Raw genomic sequence first — 20892 nt, 5'->3', positions numbered from 1 at the left:
GGATTTTGTACACTTATATAGAATTATGTATATGCATATACATAGAGAAGTAAGATCATTGTAAATAGATGATGCAGGATTTCTACAGTTAAAACAACACAAGAGAGGACTGAGCATATAATCACAAGAAAGATAATACACTAAAAAAAGAAAACAGATTTTTTTTTGCATACTCTCATAATACTGTCAAACATTACTCTCAATTTGTTCAATGAATATCTACCGTGAAAAATAGATTGTATTGACTAACCAATTATTCCCCAAAACTCTCTTCATTGCCTCTTTTACATCTTTGTTCCTCAAACTATAAATGATGGGATTCAGCATGGGAATAACAATGGAGTAAAATATAGACACTGTCATGTCATGTTCCAAAGCATAGTTGGATGTTGGTCTCACATACATAAATAGAACAGTACCATGAAAAATAGACACTGCAGTTAAGTGAGAGCCACATGTAGAAAAGACTTTCTGCTTCCCTTCAGCAGAACATATCCTCAGAATAGCCAACAGAATGAAACCATAAGAGATCAGGACAATTAGTATAGTACATATCTCAATAGAGCCAGCAAAGTAGAAGAGCAATAGCTGGTTGGGGTGAGTGTCAGAACAGGAAATTGCAAGGAGAGGAGGGATGTCACAGAAGATGTGGTTGATTATGTTGGATCCACAGAAGGACAGGCTGAAAGTGGCTGTGGTGTGTGTTATAGCATGCAGAATTCCACTAACAAACGAAGCCACGATGAGTGGCACATAGACCCTGGGTGACATGCTCACTGAATACAGAAGTGGGTTGTAGATGGCCACATAGCGGTCATAAGCCATGGCAGCCAAGAGAAAGCACTCTGTGGTTCCACAGGTTACTGCAAAAAACATCTGGGCTGCACAGGGACCAAATGAAATGGTTTTCTCCCTTGACAAAAGGTTTACCAACATATTTGGAGTGATAACAGAGGAATAGCAGGCATCTATTAAAGACAGTACACTCAGAAAATAGTACATTGGGTTGTGCAGCCGGGAATCCCCAATGACCAATATAATCAGTCCTAAATTTCCCATGAGAGTAAAAAGGTAAATTGGTAGAAACAGGAGGAAGAAGAAGATCTGCAGTTCAGGATTGTCAGTGAAGCCCTTCAACACAAATACAGTTACTTCAGTGACATTCTTTATGCTGAAATCTCATGGAACACACTTGAAGATGATCATAAAATGACAGCTGATGATACTAGGAAAGAATGAACAGCACCATGACTGTAAGAAACATGAAACACTTTTTACAGTGTATAATTTTCAAGCAGCAGATCAAAAGACAATGTGAATCCACTGATCATTTCAATCACTGAAGAATCATTAGGAAGTTATGAGTGTTAACAAAGTAACCCAACATGTGCCATTTCCCTTAAATGATGAGGTCAAATGTTTTTTGTATCACTGAGTTCCATTAGCTCCTTTCATATAAAATCACCTTAAAGCAAAAAGAGTTTAGCTACAACGTGTGTGTGTATGTGTGTTGAAACATGAAGAATTCTGATTATATTCCAATGTTTTCCTCTGATATGACATCTCAAGTATGCATATATAAAATATATATATTTAGTAAATTTTTTGATAATGTATATTAGATAAGTACATATTTGAAATATATTTTATATATTTGATAAATATGTATTTGAAGATATATATTATATATATTTGATACTTGCATACTTGACTTGTTATGTCAGAGCCTCTCTTCATTGAAATAGAATCAAAATTCTACATCTTTCAATAATTGCATTCAATTATTTCCCAAAAGACACTCATTTGAAGAATCTGCACACTAATATTTATTTTACCAGATTGCAGTAAATATTCAGGGACAGACAACTTTGTTTCAAGAATGTGGTGAATTAGTGTGCATTTACAACAATTCTCTGGGGATTAAATGCATTTAATCACATAAGGTTATTATATTTTTCCTGTATCTGCACTTTATATCCCTGAATTATTCCTTAGAGAATAAAAAGCCTTGTGAGTTGACTTATTTCTGGAAAAAAAAAACCTCATGCACTCTTGAAAAGTACGTTTCCATTTTCTATGTTAAAGGGACTTACTTTTGCTTCGAGGAAATTGTATGTTTTTAGCTAAATGCTTCTATAGACAGCATTTGCAATTTGAAAAAGACAGTGATTTGGTAAAAAAAAGAAAATTATATTATTCCAATATATCAATGTTAACACAAGTTCAAAGGAATCACTTACTGAGAGAGAGACTAACTATGATTCTTGAAGATAGTATAAGATGAAGTTATAAATTTAATCTATATCTACTTTGACAAATCCTATCTCAATTGATGATAGAAAATACCAATTATATTAGGCTTCATCTACTAATACTAAGTCTGCAAAAGAAGAGAGAAATTATAACATGCATTTATTGAATTTTTGGTAAAAAAATGTTACTTTATGCATATTATGCTATCTCACCTTTTGTGACTTTCACAGATAATAACTGTCAGAAACAAGATTCATTGTCAGATCTCCCTCCAGGGTGGATTCACTTGCTGCTGTTTTCCTGTCTCCTTTAATATCTTGGCTTCATTGTGCCACTGGACTTTGTCCCAAGCAACACCCAGAATCAGGAAATTAAAGTCTCAATTTTATGTTTTAGGATTTTTTAAACCATCAAACCTAAAAGAAATGCTATGAAATATGAAGCCATCTGAAGAGACTACAAAATTTTGTAGCAGGTATGTGGCTCTTACCAAATTACTGTTCTTTTCCAACTATACCAACATAGAAGACCCCACAGAGTGGAAAATGCCCCATTTTCTTACCCTCTGTTGATAGATTCATGATTGTTTTAACTTTGAACTATTTTCCTCCACCATCATCATGAAAACTCACATTCAATAAAGAGCACACTTTTTAATGTAGTAAACATAAATTCAGTATTTTCCACCTTTCTTCTTTTTCCAGTAGTTTGGGTTTAAATTTCTAGGTAGAAAAACTCTGACTAAATCAGATCTTAATATAAGTAATCCACACCTGCAAAAGGAAAGAACTACTTATTACTTATTCTTTGGTAGCTAAAATATCTACTACCAATTAATAAATTTATAGTCAATAGCATAGGTTCTAGTTCCCCAAATATGCTTCAAATATCTGAAATTTTCTCTTACCAATGGATCAGCAAATAGAATTTTGAGTGCAATGTAAGTATGCCTAATTTAAACTGTTTGCATCCACTGAAAGAACTGTTGATGAAGCCTACAACAGATGTCTCAAAGGGAATAAGCCTAAATTATCTTCTGTTTCCACAGAGCAGTTTAATGATTTGCTTCAAAACAAAAAGTAAATCATTTTGGATGAGGCCCAAGATGATGCTATTTATTGAATATATAGTGTTCTCAGTTCTGTTTTTAATATTTCAGATTTGCATTTCCCTAATTATTGGTGGTGTTGAACAACTTCTCTGCATACTTTTTTGCCATTTTCTTCTTTACATATAATCAGTTCCTTGATTATTTATAAATAGCTGATTTTGTTATATTTTAGGAATTCCTGCTTATTCATATATGTATTGGTGCTGGAGATTGAACCCCTCTACCACTGAGCCATATTCCAGGCTTTCATTTTGTTTTTAATATTCACTTCATATTAGAGTGTGGTTTGTGAATATTTTATCCAATTTTGTACAGTTGCTTTTTCACTCTGTTGATAGCTCCTTTGCATGGCAGAAGGTTTTTAATTGCATAGTCTCACTTTTCTCTCTCTCTCTCTCTTTTTTTTGGGGGGGGGAGTGATGGTACTTGGCTTTGATCTGGATACCAAGAAATTATGACCAATCCCATAGTCCTGTAGCTTTTCTGTTAAGAATTTTTCTTTTAGGACGTATTTAAATCTTAATCCATTTTAAGTTGATACACTACATGATATAGTTGGAGATTCTGATTATATTCTTTTGCATGTGCATATTTAAATTTACTAAAACCATTTGTTGACAATACTATCTTTATCCAGTTTAGTTTATTTAAACCCATTGTTGAGTAACAGTGGCCATATGTGCATATCTTTGTTTCTAGTTTGCTGATTGTGTTCCATTGCCCCCTTTTTATTTTTTATAGGAGTACCTTATTTTAAGAACTTCTTTTAGTTATGTTAATCAATTCATTTTCATCAGATACATTAAAACATAAATTATTCATATTAAGTTGGTAACATGCAGTGCTTCTATGTAGGTATTCATTAGGTCATATTTAAGTCTAGTTAAACATTTATAAATATATATTTATATGTTGTTTCAAATAGCACAATGATCTCCTGTTCCTCCCATGTGGTTCCAAATTAAAGCATTTCATTGCTTTCTCTATGCAAATCACATTATTGTGTACTTCTCTATGAACTCTGTATACCTGAATCAGTGGGGGAGCACTTAGGTTGCTTCTCGCTTGTGGCTATTGTGAACAGTGGTGCAAAGAACACTGAAATGTAGACATCCCTTCAACATGCTGATTCCATGTCCTTTGTATACATAATCAGAAGAGGAATGACTGGAGAATGTTGCAGGATCTACATTTTATTTTACTGTAATGCTTGTTCTGACTTAGCATTCCACCAACAGTGTACATGTCTTCCCTTTTGTTCATGTATTTACCTGAGCTTGTTATTATTTATACTTGTTTATTTATTTGCTTCATTTTTTTGGTAATAGTCCCATTAACTTTTTTGAGATGATATTTCATTATGGTTTTGATTTGAATGTCCCAAATGATGAGTGATGCTGCACATTTTTTAAAATTTTTCGATTCTCCATTTATATGTTTTCTTTCCAAAAATGTCAAAGTTGATCTATTATGCATTTCTAATATGGGCTATTTGGAAGTTTTAACTATTGATTTATGACTTTGTTTATTGTCTGAACATTCACCCATTGTCGGATGCATAGATTACATGTGTTTTCTTCCACTCCACAAGTTTTCTCTTCTCTCTGACTAGCATTTCCTTTACTTTATAGAAACTTTATGGTTTGAAGTAATCCTATTTGTCTACTTATAATTGTCTTTTGTGCTTTTGAGATCTTCTTATGAAATCCTTCCCCATTTCAATGTTCTGCATAATTTTCTGGTAGATTTTTGTTTTCAGATCTTCCATTAAATTTTTATAATCCATTTAGACTTGATTTTAGTAACTAATGAGAGATAGAGGTCCAGTGTTGTCCTTCTGAATGCAGAGATCCACTTTTCCAAGCACATTTTTTTGAAAAGACTGCCTTTTCCCCCTAATGTGTGTTCTTAGCACTTTTCTTGAACCTCAGCTGACTTGAGATGCGTGGGTTTCTCTCTCTTTTCCCATTGGTCTGAAGGTCTGTTTCCAAGCCAACTGCAACTGATCTGATTGCTGTAGCTTTGTAGTATATATTAAAATAAGGCAGTGTCTGACTTTCACTTTGTTTTTATTGGTAAAGATGGCTTTGGCTATTGGTGCGTGCATGCTTGCGTGTGTGTGTTTGTGTGTGTGTGTGTGTGTGTTTCTGTATAAATCTTGGACAACTTTTTCTAGTTCTGTGAATTAGTGCAATGCTATCTTCATAGAGATTACCTTGAATCTGTAGATCATTTAGAATAGCATGGACATTTTAAGATTATTATTTTTTCCAGCCTGGAAACATGTTTTTTTTGTTGTTGTTTTTCATTTTACTGTGACTTCAACTTATTTCTTTAACATTATGTAGTGTCCATTTTCAGGATTTTTCACTTTGCTTGTTAATTTTTTCCTAGATCTTCATTTACATTTGTAGCTTTTATGCATGGTATTTTTGTCTTCATTTCCATTTCAGATGATTTTATTTTGTCATAAAGCAATACTCCTGGCTTTTTATTTCATTTTTATTTTGTATTCCATAATATTGCTGCATTTTTATTAGTTCTAAGAGTAATTTGTTGCAATTTTTTAGATCTACATATAAGATCATGTTTTCGACAGTGACAGTTTCACTGCTTCTTTTCCAATTCAGGTGTCCTTTTTGCTTTTTCTTGCTTGGCTGCTCTGACTGGTGAATAAAAATGAAAGAAGTAGGCACCCTTGTTCTTGATCATGGAGAGGAAGGTTTCAACTTGTTGCCTTTTAGTATAATGTTAGCAATTGGCTAGTTACATATGGTCCTCATGATATTGTGGTGCCTTCCCTAACATTCCTACATGTTCAGTGATTTTATTTTTTGATACACATTTTCTGCATATATATATATATATATATATATATATATATATATATAGAGAGAGAGAGAGAGAGAGAGAGAGTCTTTGATGTTCATTCTTGTGATAATGTTTACAATTGTTATGGAATTCCACATATTGACACATGTTTGAATCCATGGGAATTATCTCATATGATAATACTGAAAAAGCTTTATAACATGCTGTTGGATTTGATTGGCTGAAATTTTTCGAGGATTATTTTACCTTTTTTGATCTAGGATATTGGCCAATACTTTTTATGTCATGTCTTTGTGAGGTTTTGGTGTCAGGGTATTGTTGGCCTCATAGAATGTGTTAGGGAAAAACTCTTTTCTCTTTTATTTCTTGGAACAAATTAAGAAAAGTTAGTGTTATATGTCCTTTATCTCTTTAAATTCCAGAAGGGAAATGTTTTCTCTTTGATGAGAGTTTTTTCATTACTTACTCAAACTTATTGCTTCTTACTCATTTACTCAAGTTTTCTATTTCTTCCTGATTCATTGTTAGTTCTTGATCAGGTATGTGCATCCAGGAATTTTTCCTATTCTTCTAAATCAACAACCTTGCTGATACAGAGGTTCATAAAAATATCTGATGAGTCTTTGTATTTCTAAAGTATCATGTGAGATTAATTCCCATTATTTTTTTTTTCTTCAGTACTAGGTTTGAACCCAGTACCTTGCACCTGCTAGGCAAATGTTCAATTACTAAGCTATATCCTTCCTCCCTACTTATCCACTTTTTATTTAAGTATGTCTTTTTTTCATTTTTCACCTCTAAATATGAGTGAATCAATTTTCCTGATCTTTTTAAACAAATGGCTCTTCATTTTATTGATTGTTTCCATTTGTGTTAGTGTCAGTTCCACTTATTTATAGTCTCTTCTTCATCATTTTTTCCTTGTAAAATCTTTGTTTGTTTGGTTTGGTTTGGCTCTCTTATTCTTATTTCTTGAGATATACTGGTAGGGTGTTTGAGTTCTATTTTGTTTTTGTTGTTGTTGTTGTAGGTATTGGTTGGCATAAACTTACCCTTTCACATTGATTTTCCATATCTCATTGTTTGTATTTTGTATGTTGTATCTGCCTCTGAATTTATTTCATGAAACATTGAAAGTTTTGTTCATGAGTTCTCCATTGATTCATTAGTTTTTCCAAGATAGATTATTCCACTTTCAAGTAATTTTACAGTGCCCAAAGTATCTCTTTCTAGTGATTTCTGGTTTTCCTGTATTAGGCTGAAAAAGATTATATGGTTTAAATTAAAACATTTGTTCATACTTGTCTGTGATTGGTCACGTAATGCATTCTGCAGAGTATGCAATGTGCTGATGACATAGATATGCAGTATCTAAGGGTTGGATGGAATTTTCTGTAGATGTCTATTGGGTCTGTTTTGTGTAAGGAGAAATTTAAAGCTTGTTTCTTCACTAATTTTCACTCGGTTTAATATATATATAGCTGAAAGTGGAATAATAAAATCTCATAGTATTATTTTATTATAGTATCATTATCTCCAAAGGAAAAAAGAGACACTGTAATCTTCATATAATATTTATGTATTTGGGTGCTTAGATTTTGCATACAAATATTTGCAATTTTATTACCTTTAGCTAAATTGACCCATTTATCATTTTATAATTATCCTTTTGTGTTTTTGTTGCTTCTTATTTTAACTTCATTTTATCTGATATAAATATGGCTACTTTTTTTCTCTTGTGGAGTTAATCTGCATGAGATATCTTACTTTATTGTTCAATATCCATGCAACATTACTTAGATATAAAATCAACCCCTTGAAAGAAACACATAGTAGTTTCTTGGATTTTTAATGCATTTATACACTCTACATCTTTTAATTGGAAAATTTAATCCATTTACATGTATTATAATTAGCATAGGGACTTCACCTCCATGTCGCATATAAGTGATGGATGGGCAAGAATCAGATCAAGCAGGGTGAACACAGTCATCTTATCCCAATCTCAATCCTCCCTTCATACATCCAGTGAAAAACATTGGGTAACTTTCTGTTGGTTTTCTTATTTTCTATTTTCATAGGTGTTTAAATATATTTTCATGTAAATTCCTCTGATATAAATTTATAAATATTCAATATTTATAAAATATTCATCGTCATCTGGGGGATTATCATTATAATTGAGATACACTTACTTATGTGTAAAAAGTAAGATATTCCGTATTGTCTGATACAGTGTTATTTAAATGTATTAATCCCATTTAAGAAAATATATTTTAGTTGTACTCTCTATAATAAGCTTAATGTCCTACTGAAATTAAGGAAAAGGGGAAGCCTAGAGAGAGGAAATGGGGTTACAAAATAGTTTATGAACCATAAAGGAAGATGAAGAGATAAAGGAAAAAATATCACTGAAACAACTTTAATGGAGACATATCTGTGTAATGAAAACTTGATGTGTTGGAGGCAGGGTTAAAGATGAGCACAGTATAGATCTTAGAATGTTCTTTATTGTACCTGGGCACAAAGGAGGCACAGCATCTTCCAAAGCTTCTCAGAGTGGTGGAATCAAGGAGAAAAGAGCTGAAACTAAACAGGGCCAGATCTTTAGGAATCCTCTTGTTACATGTATGCTCAGTTCTGCCAAAAACAAAATATTTCATACTCTTCTACCTTACTCTCTGAATTGTGCTTTTCTTTTATTATTCTTTTATTCAAGTATAATTTTGAAAACTGCTAATGCCTACATCAATAGTCTGTGAGGCATTAAAGAATGGCTTCATGTCTATGCTATGGAAGACAAAAATTAAAAAAAAAAAAAAAAAGAAATTCAGCAGGGTGCCTTAGCACACACCCTTGTAATCCCAGCAGCTCTGGAAGCTGAGGCATGAGGTTTGCCACTTCAAATCCAGCCTCAACGAAAGCAAGGCACTAAGCAACTCAGTGAGATCTGTCTCTAAATAAAATACAAATTAAGGCTTGGGATGTGGCTCAGTGGTCAAGTGTCCCTGAGATCAATTCCCAGTACCGTCCCCAACCCTCTCCCCCCAAAAAAAGAAATTTACCTTCACCAATCATTCCATTGGTGTGCATCTGGAATGTGAGCATGTTATCTTTGGTGTGTAAACCACAGGCTGAATAAATTGTTGCATAGAGATAAGGGTAGAGGAGATTGCTTTGAACTGCATTCAGGTACCTAGGATTCCATGGAAAAGGTCCTAGGCTTATGAAAATGGTCACCTTTTCTTTGTTTTAACATAGTAATTGATCAAATTGGTTGACATGACAAAATTATACATGAATATATCTAATATAGTTGATACATTAGAATTTAGACAGAAAACAATATAAATAATATTAAAATTACATAAATAAATTCAAGTTTGCCTTGTAATTTTGGACATTTCACTTAGTATCACAGGATGTACATACTTATGTGTATACATATTAAATCATGAATATAGGAAAATCAAATGAATGATTCCATATTTACAACACAAGAAAAAAATGACCACATTTTGTATTTCAAACTTCTACAAATAGGAAAATTACAACAATACCAGGAAACAAACACGTTGAGGAACTCTTATGATACAGTCAAACGTAAAACTTGCAATTTGTTCAATTAATTTCTACTGAGCAAAACAAACTTTATTGATAAGTTGATTACTCCCAAACACTTTCTTCATTGCTGCTTTTATATCTTTGTTCCTTAAACTGTAGATGAGGGAATTCAGCATGGAAATAAATATGGTGTAAAATATCGATACTATCATGTCATGCTCCAAAGCATAGTTGGATGTTGGTCTTACATACATGAATAAACCAGTACTATAAAAAATGGACACTGCAGTTAGATGAGAGCCACAGGTGGAAAAGACTTTCCGCTTCCCTTCAGCAGAACGTATCCTCAGAATAGCCAACAGAATAAAACCATAGGAGATCAGGATGGTTAGTATAGTACATATCTCAATAGAGCCAGCAAAGTAGAAGAGCAGAAGCTGATTGGGGCGAGTGTCAGAACAGGAAATTGCAAGGAGAGGAGGGATGTCACAGAAGTTGTGGTTGATTATGTTGGATCCACAGAAGGACAGGCTTAAAGTGACTGTGGTGTGTGTTATAGCATGCAGAATTCCACCAACACAGGAAGCCAAGATGAGGCCATAGACTGGTGACATGCTCACTGAATACAGAAGTGGGTTGTAGATTGCCACATAGCGGTCATAAGCCATGGCAGCCAAGAGAAAGCACTCTGTGGTTCCACAGGTTACAGCAAAAAACATCTGGGCTGCACAGGCACCAAATGAAATGGTTTTCTCCCTTGACAAAAAGTCTACCAACATATTTGGAGTGATAACAGAGGAATAGCAGGCATCTAGTGAAGACAATACGCCCAGAAAATAGTACATTGGGTTGTGTAGCTGGGAATCCCCAATGACCAGTACAATCAGTCCTAAATTTCCCATGAGAGTAAAAAGGTAAACCCCTAGAAACAGGAGGAAGAAGAAGATCTGCAATTCAGGATTGTCAGTGAAGCCCTTCAACACAAATACAGTTACTTCAGTGACATTCTTCATGCTGAAATCTCATGGAACACACTTGAAGATGATCATAGAGTGACAGTGGACCCTTAGTAAGAAAGAATGAACAGCACCATGACTGGAAGGTACAAGAACTGTGCCTATAGATGTGTATGAATATATTCTTTACAGTGTCTAATTTCTCAGCAGCAAAAGACAATGTGAATCAACTGATCATTTCCATCACTGAGGAATAATTTGGAAGTTATGGTTGTTAACAAAGTAACCAAACTTGTGCCAGTTTCTTTAAATGATCAGGACAAATTGTTATTGTACTGCTTAGTTCACTTAGCTCTTTCCATATAAAATAACATTAAAGCAAAAATGTATATGTGTGTTGAAAGATGCAGAATTCTGATCCTTTTCCAATATTATATATTATATATATTCAAAAATATATTTAATAAATATGTATTTGATAAGTATATTTTGAATTTCATATATTCATAAATGTACATTTGATAATTTAATATATATTTGATACATATACATATTTATATATATATATATGTATATATATATATATATATATATTTGATATCTACATACTTGAGATCTTATGTCAGAGCCAAATTTTGGAATAGAATCAGATTTCTACATCTTTCAACAATTGCATTCAATGATTTGAAATAAAACACTCATGTGACAATCTGTATGCTAGTATTTATTTTACATTACTAAAGTAAAAACAAACAGCTTTGTGTTAAAAATATGGTGAATTAGTTTGTTTTTACAGAGTATTCTTTGGAGATAATATGCATTTAATCACACAGGATTATTATATTTTTTTCCTGTACCAACACTTTATAGTCCTGAATTACTCTTTAGAGTAAAAATGCCTGGCAAATTTAGTTATTTGTGAAAAAGAAAAAAAAAATTATACACTATCGAAAATTACATTTCCATTTTCTATTCCAGGGGGATTTTGCTTTGAGGAAATTGTTTTCAGCTAAGTTCTTCTTGAGACAGGGATGACACCCATATGCTACAAAAATGTAATATTATTTCAATACATCAATATTAACACATGTTCAAAGGAATCAGTTATTAAGGGAAAGCAACTATGATTCTTGAAGATAGTATAAATCAGTTGTAAATTTAATTCAGATCTACCTCTACAAATCCAGTCTCAATTGATGACAGAAATGGCAAATTATCTTGGGCTTCATCAGCAAATTCTAAATCTGAAAATGAAGAGAGAAATGATAATACCCATTCATTAAACCCTTAGTGCAGAAACATTCTTTTGTGTATGTTATTTCACTTTTTGGACTTTCCCACATAATAATCACCAGAAAAAACATTCAGTGCCTCATCTCCCTCCAGAGTGGATTCAACTGGCCACACTGTTTTCCTGTTTCCTATAATATTTTAACTTCACTGTGTCATTGGACTCTACCCCAAGCAACACCCTTCCCCAGGAAATTAAAGCAAGTCTCAATTTTATGTTTTAGGATTTCTTAAGCCATTAAACCTAAAAGAAATGCTATGAAATAAGTAGCCATCTGAAAAGACTACAAGACTGTGTAGCGGGAATGGGACTTTTACTGTCCTTCTACAATTATATAAACAAAGAAGACCCTACAGAGTGGAAAACGTCCCATTTTCTTACCCTGTGTTGATTCATGATTATCTTTATTTTCAACTATCTTCCTCCATCATCAGCATGAAAGCACACAGGCAGTAAGGAGCACACTTATTGTGTAGTAAACATAGATTCAATATTTTCCACTTTTCTTCTTTTCCAAGTAGTTTGGATTTAAATTTCTAGGAAGAACTCTTACTGTATTAGACATTAATGAATATAAGAGATCTCTACTGTAAAGAACTGCTTATTACTTCTCCTTTGGTAGCTTAAATGTCTAGTACCAAGTAACAGACTTTCCTTTGATAGCCTAGGTTCTAATGCCCAGAATACCCTTCATAATTTCTGAAATTTTCTCTTACCAAAATATCAGCAAACATAAGCTTGGGTGAATTGTAAATGTGGCAAATTTAAACTGTTTACATCCCCTGAAGGAACTGTTGAGGAAACCCACAGCAGATGTCCCAAAGGGAATATGCCCAAATTATCTTCTGTTTCCACGGAGTAGTTTAATGATTCACTCATAACAAAGAGGAAATCATTCTAGCTGAGGGCCAAGCTGATGCTGTTTATTCAGTGAATAGCGGTCACCGACTTGTGTTTTAAATATTTTATGTTTGTATTTCCCTAAATATTGGCGATGTTGAACACACCTTTTGGCCATTTTCTTCATTGCATGAAGTACAGTAAGTTCCTTTGATAATCTGTAAATAACTGATTTTGTAACAACTGAGGTGTGACTTTTTTATTAATTATTTATTTACTTATGTATTTATTTTTGTTGTGCTGGGTATTTAACCCAGGGCCTTTCCTATTCTGGGCTAGTGTTCTACCACTGAGTGTCATCACAGTCCTTCCTTGTATGTTTGAAATATTGTTCACAATAGATTGCACTTTGTAAATATTTCATTTCATACCATTTTGTCACTTGCCTTTTCACTGTGCTGATTGCTTCTTTGTCTGGTAGAAGATTTTTAGTTGCATATAGTCTCACTCAACTTTTCTTTTTTGCTCAACTCTGATATGGCCACCAAGAAATTATGGCCATTTTGTTTTTGAGAGTTTTTTTTGTTTGTTTGTTTTTGTATTTTTTAGGACTTAGGTTTAAATATTTAATTCATTTTAAGTTGATATACCTATATGGAATCATTGGAAAGTCTGACTACATTATTTTGCATGTGGATATTTAGATACACTAAAACCATTTGTTGAGGATACTATGTTTTGCCAAACCTGTGTTCTTGAAATGATTGTTGAATATCAGTGGCCATATGTGCTGACTGTTTCTAGTTTGCTGATGGTGTCTGTTGCCCAAAATCTATTTTTCATTCCAGTACTTTATTTTAAAACTTATTTATTTTTGTTAATAAATTTATTTTAACTGACACATGAAAACATAAACTTATACATATTAATTGGTTAACATGTAGTGCTTCTATGTTTGTATTCATGATATAATATTTAAATCTGGTTAGATATTTATAGATATATATTTATATATTGTTTCAAATAACAAAATGATCTGTTTTTCTACCCACGTTGCCCCAAATTAAAGCATTTCATTGCTTCCTCTGTGCAAATCACATTCCATTATGTACGTATATAGCATATTCTGTATACCTGCATCTGTTGGTGAGCACTTAGGTTGCTTCCAGCTGAAGCTATTGTGAACAGTGGTGCCAATAACACTGGAGTGTAGAAGTCTCTTCAATTTGCTGATTCCATTTCCTTTATATGTGCAAAGCAGAGGGATGACTGGAGATCATTGCAGATTGATATTTTACTTTGCCATAATGCATGTTCTGACAACATTCCACCAACAGAGTGCAATTCTTCCCTTTTGTTTATGTTTTTACCTGAGCTTGTTTTCATTTGTTTTTGTTTTTCATTTGTTTGTTGTTTTTGGTAACCATCCCTTTCAGTCCTTTGAGATGACATTTGATTATGGTTTTGATTTGAATGTCTGTCCCAGGCGATGAGTGATTTGAATAGTTTTTTAATTTTTCTGTTCTACTTTTATGACTTGTTTCCAGAAATGTCAAAGTAGATCTATCATGTATTTCTAGTATGAGTTATTTAGGACTTTTAGCTATTGATTTTTGACATTTTTATAGAGTCAGAACACAAACCCTTTGTCAGAGGCACAGGTTCCTTGTATTTTCTTCCACTGCACAGGTTGTCTCTTTACACTGATGAGCATTTCCTTTACTTTGTAGAAACCTATGTTTTGAAATCATTCTATTTATCTACTTATAATTTTCTTTTATGCCACTGAGGTCTCCTTATGAAATCCTTCCCCATTTCAATGTTCTGAAGTATTTCTCCTACGTATTTTTCTGGTAGTTTCTTGTTTTCAAATCTCCCAATAAAGTCTTTAATAATCCATTTCAAGTTGATTTTAGTAACTAAGGAGGTGGGGGGGGACCAGTGTTGTCTTTTGGAATGCAGATATCCACTTCTCCTAGAATTTTTTGTCAAAAAGACTTTTTCCCTAATGTGTGTCCCTAGCACTTCTCTTGAACCTCATGTGGCTTGAGACACAGGAGCTCATTTCTCTCTATCCTGTCCCATTGGACTGAGGATCTGTTTTTAGGCTGATATAGCTCATCTGATTACTGTAGCTTTGTAATGTATTTTGAATCAGGGAGCCTACTGACTTCCTCTTTGCTCTTCTTGGTCATGTTAGCATTGGCTGTTGGGATGTGTGTGTGTGTGTGTGTGTGTGTGTGTGTGTGTGTGATTGTGTGTGTGTTTCTGTATAAATCTTGGGCAACATTTTCTAGTTCTGTGAATCAGTATGGTGATATCTTCACAGGAATTGCCTTTAAGCTGTCAATATTTATAGATACCATGATATTTTACATAGAAAATCTAACAGGTTTCATCCAAATACTCTTAGAATTAATAACAATGCAGCAATGTTATGGAACACAAAATCAAAACAAAAAAAACAGGAGCTTTGCTTTATGACCAAATGAAATCATCTGCAATGCAAATAAGATAGAAGCACCATGCACAAAACCTACAAATATAAATCCAGGTGGGTCAATTTTTCTTACCTTTTTGAAGAAACAGCTCTTCATTTTATTGATTGTTTGCTTTGTGTTAGTCTCAGTTTCATTTATTTACACTCTACTCTTTATCAGTTTTCCTTCTAAAACATTTGTCCAGTTCCTTTTGTTTTCCTTCTTTCTTATTGTTGTTTTTTGAGATGTACTGATAGGGTGCTTGAGTTCTTTTTTTTTTTTTTAATGTAGGATTGCTTGGTATAACCTCACTGCTTCATTCTGGTTGTCTGTATCCCATATTTTTGTTTGTTTGTTTGTTTGTTTATTTTGCATCTGTCTCTGAATTTATTTCAGGAAACATTTACATTTTCTTCATGAGTTCTCCCTTGATCCTTTAGTTTTTCCAAGGTAGGTTATTTCTTCTTCAAGTAATTTTATAGTGTCCAAAGTATCTCTTTCATGTGATTTCTAGGTTTTTTTTTGTTTGTTTGTTTTTAGGTTAAAAAAGATAATATGATTTAAATTAAAACATTTGTTTTACTTGGCTGTAGTTGGCCATGTGATGCATTTTGCAGAGCATTCCATGTAATGATAACATGATTGTGCATTCTCAGTATTTGATGGAATTTTTGGTAGATGTCTATTGGGCCTGCTTTGTCTAAGGAGCACTTTAACTCTTGTTTCTTCACAAATTTTCATTCTTTTTAATATACCCATAGCTGAAAGTGGAGAAATAAATTCTCCTAGTATTATTTTATTACAGTATTATTATTATATCCAAAGAAGAAAAGAGACACTGTAATCTTTCTATATTATTTATTGCCACAGTCCGGCTGCAGCAAAATAACCAGGGGGTGACGAGGAACTTGTGTACATTGATACAGCAGGAGTGGGAGCCATTTATTGAAGGACAGGAGGGGTATATATACATTCCACACAGCTTATCTTAATTAACATAAACTAGATACAGCAGTCAACCAATAAGGAATCTCCACACTTAATGGGTCGCTGGCGTTACTTCACAAACCACTCCCTCTGGCAAAATGCCAGGCGCCATCTTGACTTGTTTACAGACTCTAACATTTTATATATTTGGATACTCTGATTAGTGGGTTAGGGAGGGGGAGCATGGGAGGAATAGATTAATTCTAGATAGGGCATCGAGGTGGGAGGGGGCAGGGGATTAGCAAGGATGCTGGAATGTGATAGACATCATTATCCACAGTACATGTATGAAGACACAAATTTTTGTCAACATACTTTATATACAAACAGAGATATGAAAAATTGTGCTGTATGTGTGTAATAAGAATTGTAATGCAGTCCATTGTCATTGATTTTTAAAAAAATCAATAAAAAAAGAAAACCCCAAGGTCATGCAATTGTTTGCAAATAAATCCAAAGAAATATCCCCCCAAAAAATAGAAAAAAAAATTAGAATTTTTATTATCTCTAGTTTATTTGACTCCATTATCCTTTTATAATTATCCTTTTGTATTTTTGTTGCTTCTTATTTTAAATTCATTTTTTTCTGATGTAAGTATGGCTATTTCTTTTCCCTTTAGATTCCATCTGAATGGAATATCTTATTTTATTCTTCAATATCCACCCAACTTTACTTAGATATAAACTCAACCCCTTGTAGAGAACATATAGTAGTTTCTTGCCTTTTCAATGCCTTTATACACTCTACACCTTATAATTGTAATATTTAATCCATTTACATCTATGATAGTTATGAACAGGACTTGATATCCATGTCATGGATAAAATGATGTATACTCAGGGATCAGGTCAAGCAGGATGAATACAGGCAACTTACCACAATCTCTTTCCTCCCCTCAGACATCCAGTGAAAAACACTGGGACAATTTGCATTTGTTTTATGTTCCTTATTCTCTATTTTATAGGTGATTAAGGGATATTTTAATGCAAACTACTTTAATATAAATTCATGTAAAATATTCATCTTCATCATTATAATTGAGATGCACTTACTTATGTGTAATAAGTAGGATATTCTATATTGTCTGTTACAGCGTTATTTAAAATTTTTAATCCCATTTTAGAAAAATATTGTTTGGTTGTACTCTGTGTAATAATTGTATTGTCCTACTGCAATTAATGAAAAAGGAAACCCTTGAGAGAGGAAGTGTGGTTACAAAATAATTTAAGAAAAATAAAGACAAATGAAGGAAGAAAAGAAAAAGTATTACTAAAACAAATTTAATAGATATATATGTGCAGTGAAAACTGGGTGTATTGGAAGCAAGTTAAAGATGAGCATGGTACAGGATCCCAGAATGTTCATTCTTTTGCTGGGGTAACAAGGAGCCACGCCATCTGCAAGAGATTTTTCAGAGTGATGGAATCAAGGAGAACAGAGCCAAAGCTGAACAGGGGCTCCGGCTGTAGTGAATCTCATCATGACAGATGCGTGCTCAAATCAAATATATGAAATATGATATGTCAAGAAAAATAAATAAATAAATAATAAAAAAAGAAAAAGTCTATCCTCCAGTTGTACCTTATTCCCTGAATTGTGCTTTTATTTTGTTGTTCTTATAGTTAAGTATAATCTTGAAACTGCTAATGTCTATTTTAATTGTCTGTGAGGAATTAAAGAATGGCTTTATGTCTATGCCATGGAAGACACAATAAAAGAAGAAATTCACCCTCACCAGTCATGCCAAGGATGTGACTCTGGAATGTGAGTATGCTATCTTTGGTGTCTGAATAATAGATTGAATAGATTGTTGCATAGAAATAAGGATAGAGGAGATTGTGTTGAACTGCATTCAGTTATCTATAATCCCATGGAAAATGTCCTAGGTTTATGGAAATGGTGATTTTTTCCCTGTGGTTTAACATAGTACTCGATTAAGGTAGTTGATATGATGAAATTATTCATAAATACAAATAATATAGTCCATACATTATAATTTAGAAATAAATAAATAAAAAGAATATTTAAAAATCACATAAATAAATGCAAGTTTTTGATTGAAGTTTTGGACATTTCACTTAGTAACTGTGATAAAAATAAAAGGAGACACAAATACAAGATGCAGAGCCAGGAAAAAGAAAGAATGAGCGGCTGCCCCTCCAAACAGCCATGTTTATTTATATCAAAAGTTACATTAGGTTGTTAGTACCATGACTACATTATTGTCTAGTATTCCTTTAATCCCACATGATAGATAACTGAGATCAAAGTCCAGGCTAACTAAGACACCGAGCCCTTTTCTCCAAGGATATTACCATAGTAACTAGATGATACTGCACCTTTATAGATATCTTACTAGCTTCAAAAAGAAACTGCTGAGCATTCTAAGTGTGGGAAACAGAATACCTGTGACCTCCCACCCCTGGAGTTTGCTCACCAGAGGACATTTCCCTGTATTTTTGCACTGTCAGAACACCCACAAGTATCAGTATGATGTACATACATATGTGTGTACATATATAAGTATGAACACAGCAAAAAGGAAATAGATGATTCCACATTTACAACAACACACACACATAATTAGTATTTCAAATATCTACAAATAGTAGAATTACATCAATACAAGGAGACAAATATTTTCAGGAACTCAATGATACTGTCAAAAGTATCATTCTCAATTTGTTCAATGAATTTCTACTATTAAAAACAGACTTTATTGATAAGTTGATTATTCCCAAACACTTTCCTCATTGCTTGTTTAATATCTTTGTTCCTCAAACTGTAGATGATAGGATTTAGCATGGAAATAAAAGAGGTGTAAAATATTGAAACTACCATGTCATGCTCCAAAGCATAGTTGGATGTTGGTCTTACATAAATGAATACAGCAGTACCATGAAAAATAGACACTGCAGTTAAGTGAGAGCCACACGTAGAAAAGACTTTCTGCTTCCCTTCAGCAGAACGTATCCTCAGAAGAGCCAACAGAATGAAACCACAAGAGATCAGGACAATTAGTATAGTACATATCTCAATAGAGCCAGCAAAGTAGAAGAGCAGAAGCTGATTGGGACGAGTGTCAGAACAGGAAATTGCAAGGAGAGGAGGGATGTCACAGAAGATGTGGTTGATTATGTTGGATCCACAGAAGGACAGGCTGAAAGTGGCTGTGGTGTGTGTTATAGCATGCAGAATTCCACCAACACAGGAAGCCAAGATGAGTGGCACATATACCCTGGGTGACATGCTCACTGAATACAGAAGTGGGTTGTAGATGGCCACATAGCGATCATAAGCCATGGCAGCCAAGAGAAAGCACTCTGTGGTTCCACAGGTTACAGCAAAAAACATCTGGGCTGCACAGGCACCAAATGAAATGGTTTTCTCCCTTGACAAAAAGTCTACCAACATATTTGGAGTGATAACAGACAAATAGAAGGCATCTATGGAAGAGAGTACACTCAGAAAATAGTACATTGGGTTGTGCAGCCGGGAATCCCCAATGACCAATAAAATCAGTCCTAAATTTCCCATCAGAGTAAAAAGGTAAATTGCTAGAAACAGGAAGAAGAAGAAGATCTGCAGTTCAGGATTGTCAGTGAAGCCCTTCAACACAAATACAGTTACTTCAGTAACATTCTTCATGCTGAAGTCTCATGGAACACACTTGAAGATGACCAAAAAATGACAGGTGATGATACTAGGAAAGAATGAACAGCACTGTAACTGGAATGAACATGAACCATGATCAATTATGTACATTTTTTGTGTGTGTGAACAATGTGTAATTTCCAAGCAGCAGAATAGAAGACAATGTGAATCAATCATTCATGCCAGTCACTGCAGAATCATGGGAAAGTTATTGGTGTTCATATAAGAAGGATATTATGTCATTTTAAAAAGTAATCATATTAACTGGTTAGTATACAACTGAGTTGCAGTAGGCCTTTTTTTTAAAGCACATTAGTGCAAGAACTGAATAGCTAAAAAACAACATATATTTGATATCTACATACTGGAGATATGTCAGCACAAATCCTTGTATGGAATCAGAATTCTACATCCTTTCAACAATTGAATAAAATTATTTCATATAAAATCCTCATCTATATTATCAGAACACTAATTATTTTTAAAGGATTGCAGAAATATTTAGGGATGAATAACTTTTCAGGAGATGCTTAAGTAGGTAGTTTTGAGAGAGTATTATCTGGGGTAAAATATTATTAAATCACCCTTAGGATTTTGATACTTTTTTCTGTGCCTACAGTTTATACTCCTAAATTCTTTGTTTTTAACTAGGGATTGAAAACAGGGTTATTTAAACACTGAGCCACATCCCAGCCCTTTTTGTTTTTTATTTGATATAGGATATTTCTAAATTGCTTAGGGCCTGACTAATTTGTTGAGGCTGTCTGTGGAATTGAGATTCTACTGCCTCATTCTCCTGAGTTGCTGAGATTACATGTGAATCCCTCTGCACCTGGCTCCTCTATTATTCTTTAGAGAATAAAACTCTTTTTCAAATGAGTGATAAAATAAAACATATTTGAAAATTACCACAAATCCTATTT

At 33.4% G+C, this 20892-nt stretch overlaps 2 protein-coding genes and 1 pseudogene across 2 annotated transcripts; all 3 read right to left on the bottom strand.

The window, feature by feature from the left end:
- Positions 1 to 219: 219 nt before the first annotated feature.
- Positions 220 to 2807, bottom strand: LOC124106376 (olfactory receptor 5T7-like; annotated as a pseudogene).
- A 7021-nt stretch (positions 2808 to 9828) lies between these two features.
- Positions 9829 to 10860, bottom strand: LOC124106375 (olfactory receptor 5T2-like). The gene has a single exon (XM_046463982.1). The coding sequence runs from the start codon at positions 10771 to 10773 to the stop codon at positions 9829 to 9831; it is 945 nt and encodes a 314-aa protein (XP_046319938.1). The 5' UTR covers positions 10774 to 10860.
- Positions 10861 to 19018: 8158 nt separating this feature from the next.
- Positions 19019 to 20002, bottom strand: LOC124106374 (olfactory receptor 5T7-like). The gene has a single exon (XM_046463981.1). The coding sequence runs from the start codon at positions 19961 to 19963 to the stop codon at positions 19019 to 19021; it is 945 nt and encodes a 314-aa protein (XP_046319937.1). The 5' UTR covers positions 19964 to 20002.
- Between the last annotated feature and the right edge of the window lie 890 nt (positions 20003 to 20892).

The sequence above is a fragment of the Marmota monax genome, unplaced genomic scaffold, assembly GCF_021218885.2.
Source record: "Marmota monax isolate L192 unplaced genomic scaffold, Marmota_monax_Labrador192_F-V1.1 WCK01_AAM20220418_F8-fsc00865, whole genome shotgun sequence".
NCBI lineage: Eukaryota > Metazoa > Chordata > Mammalia > Rodentia > Sciuridae > Marmota > Marmota monax.
Note: the sequence above shows the minus strand (reverse complement) of the source record. Positions and strands in the feature narration are given on the sequence as shown.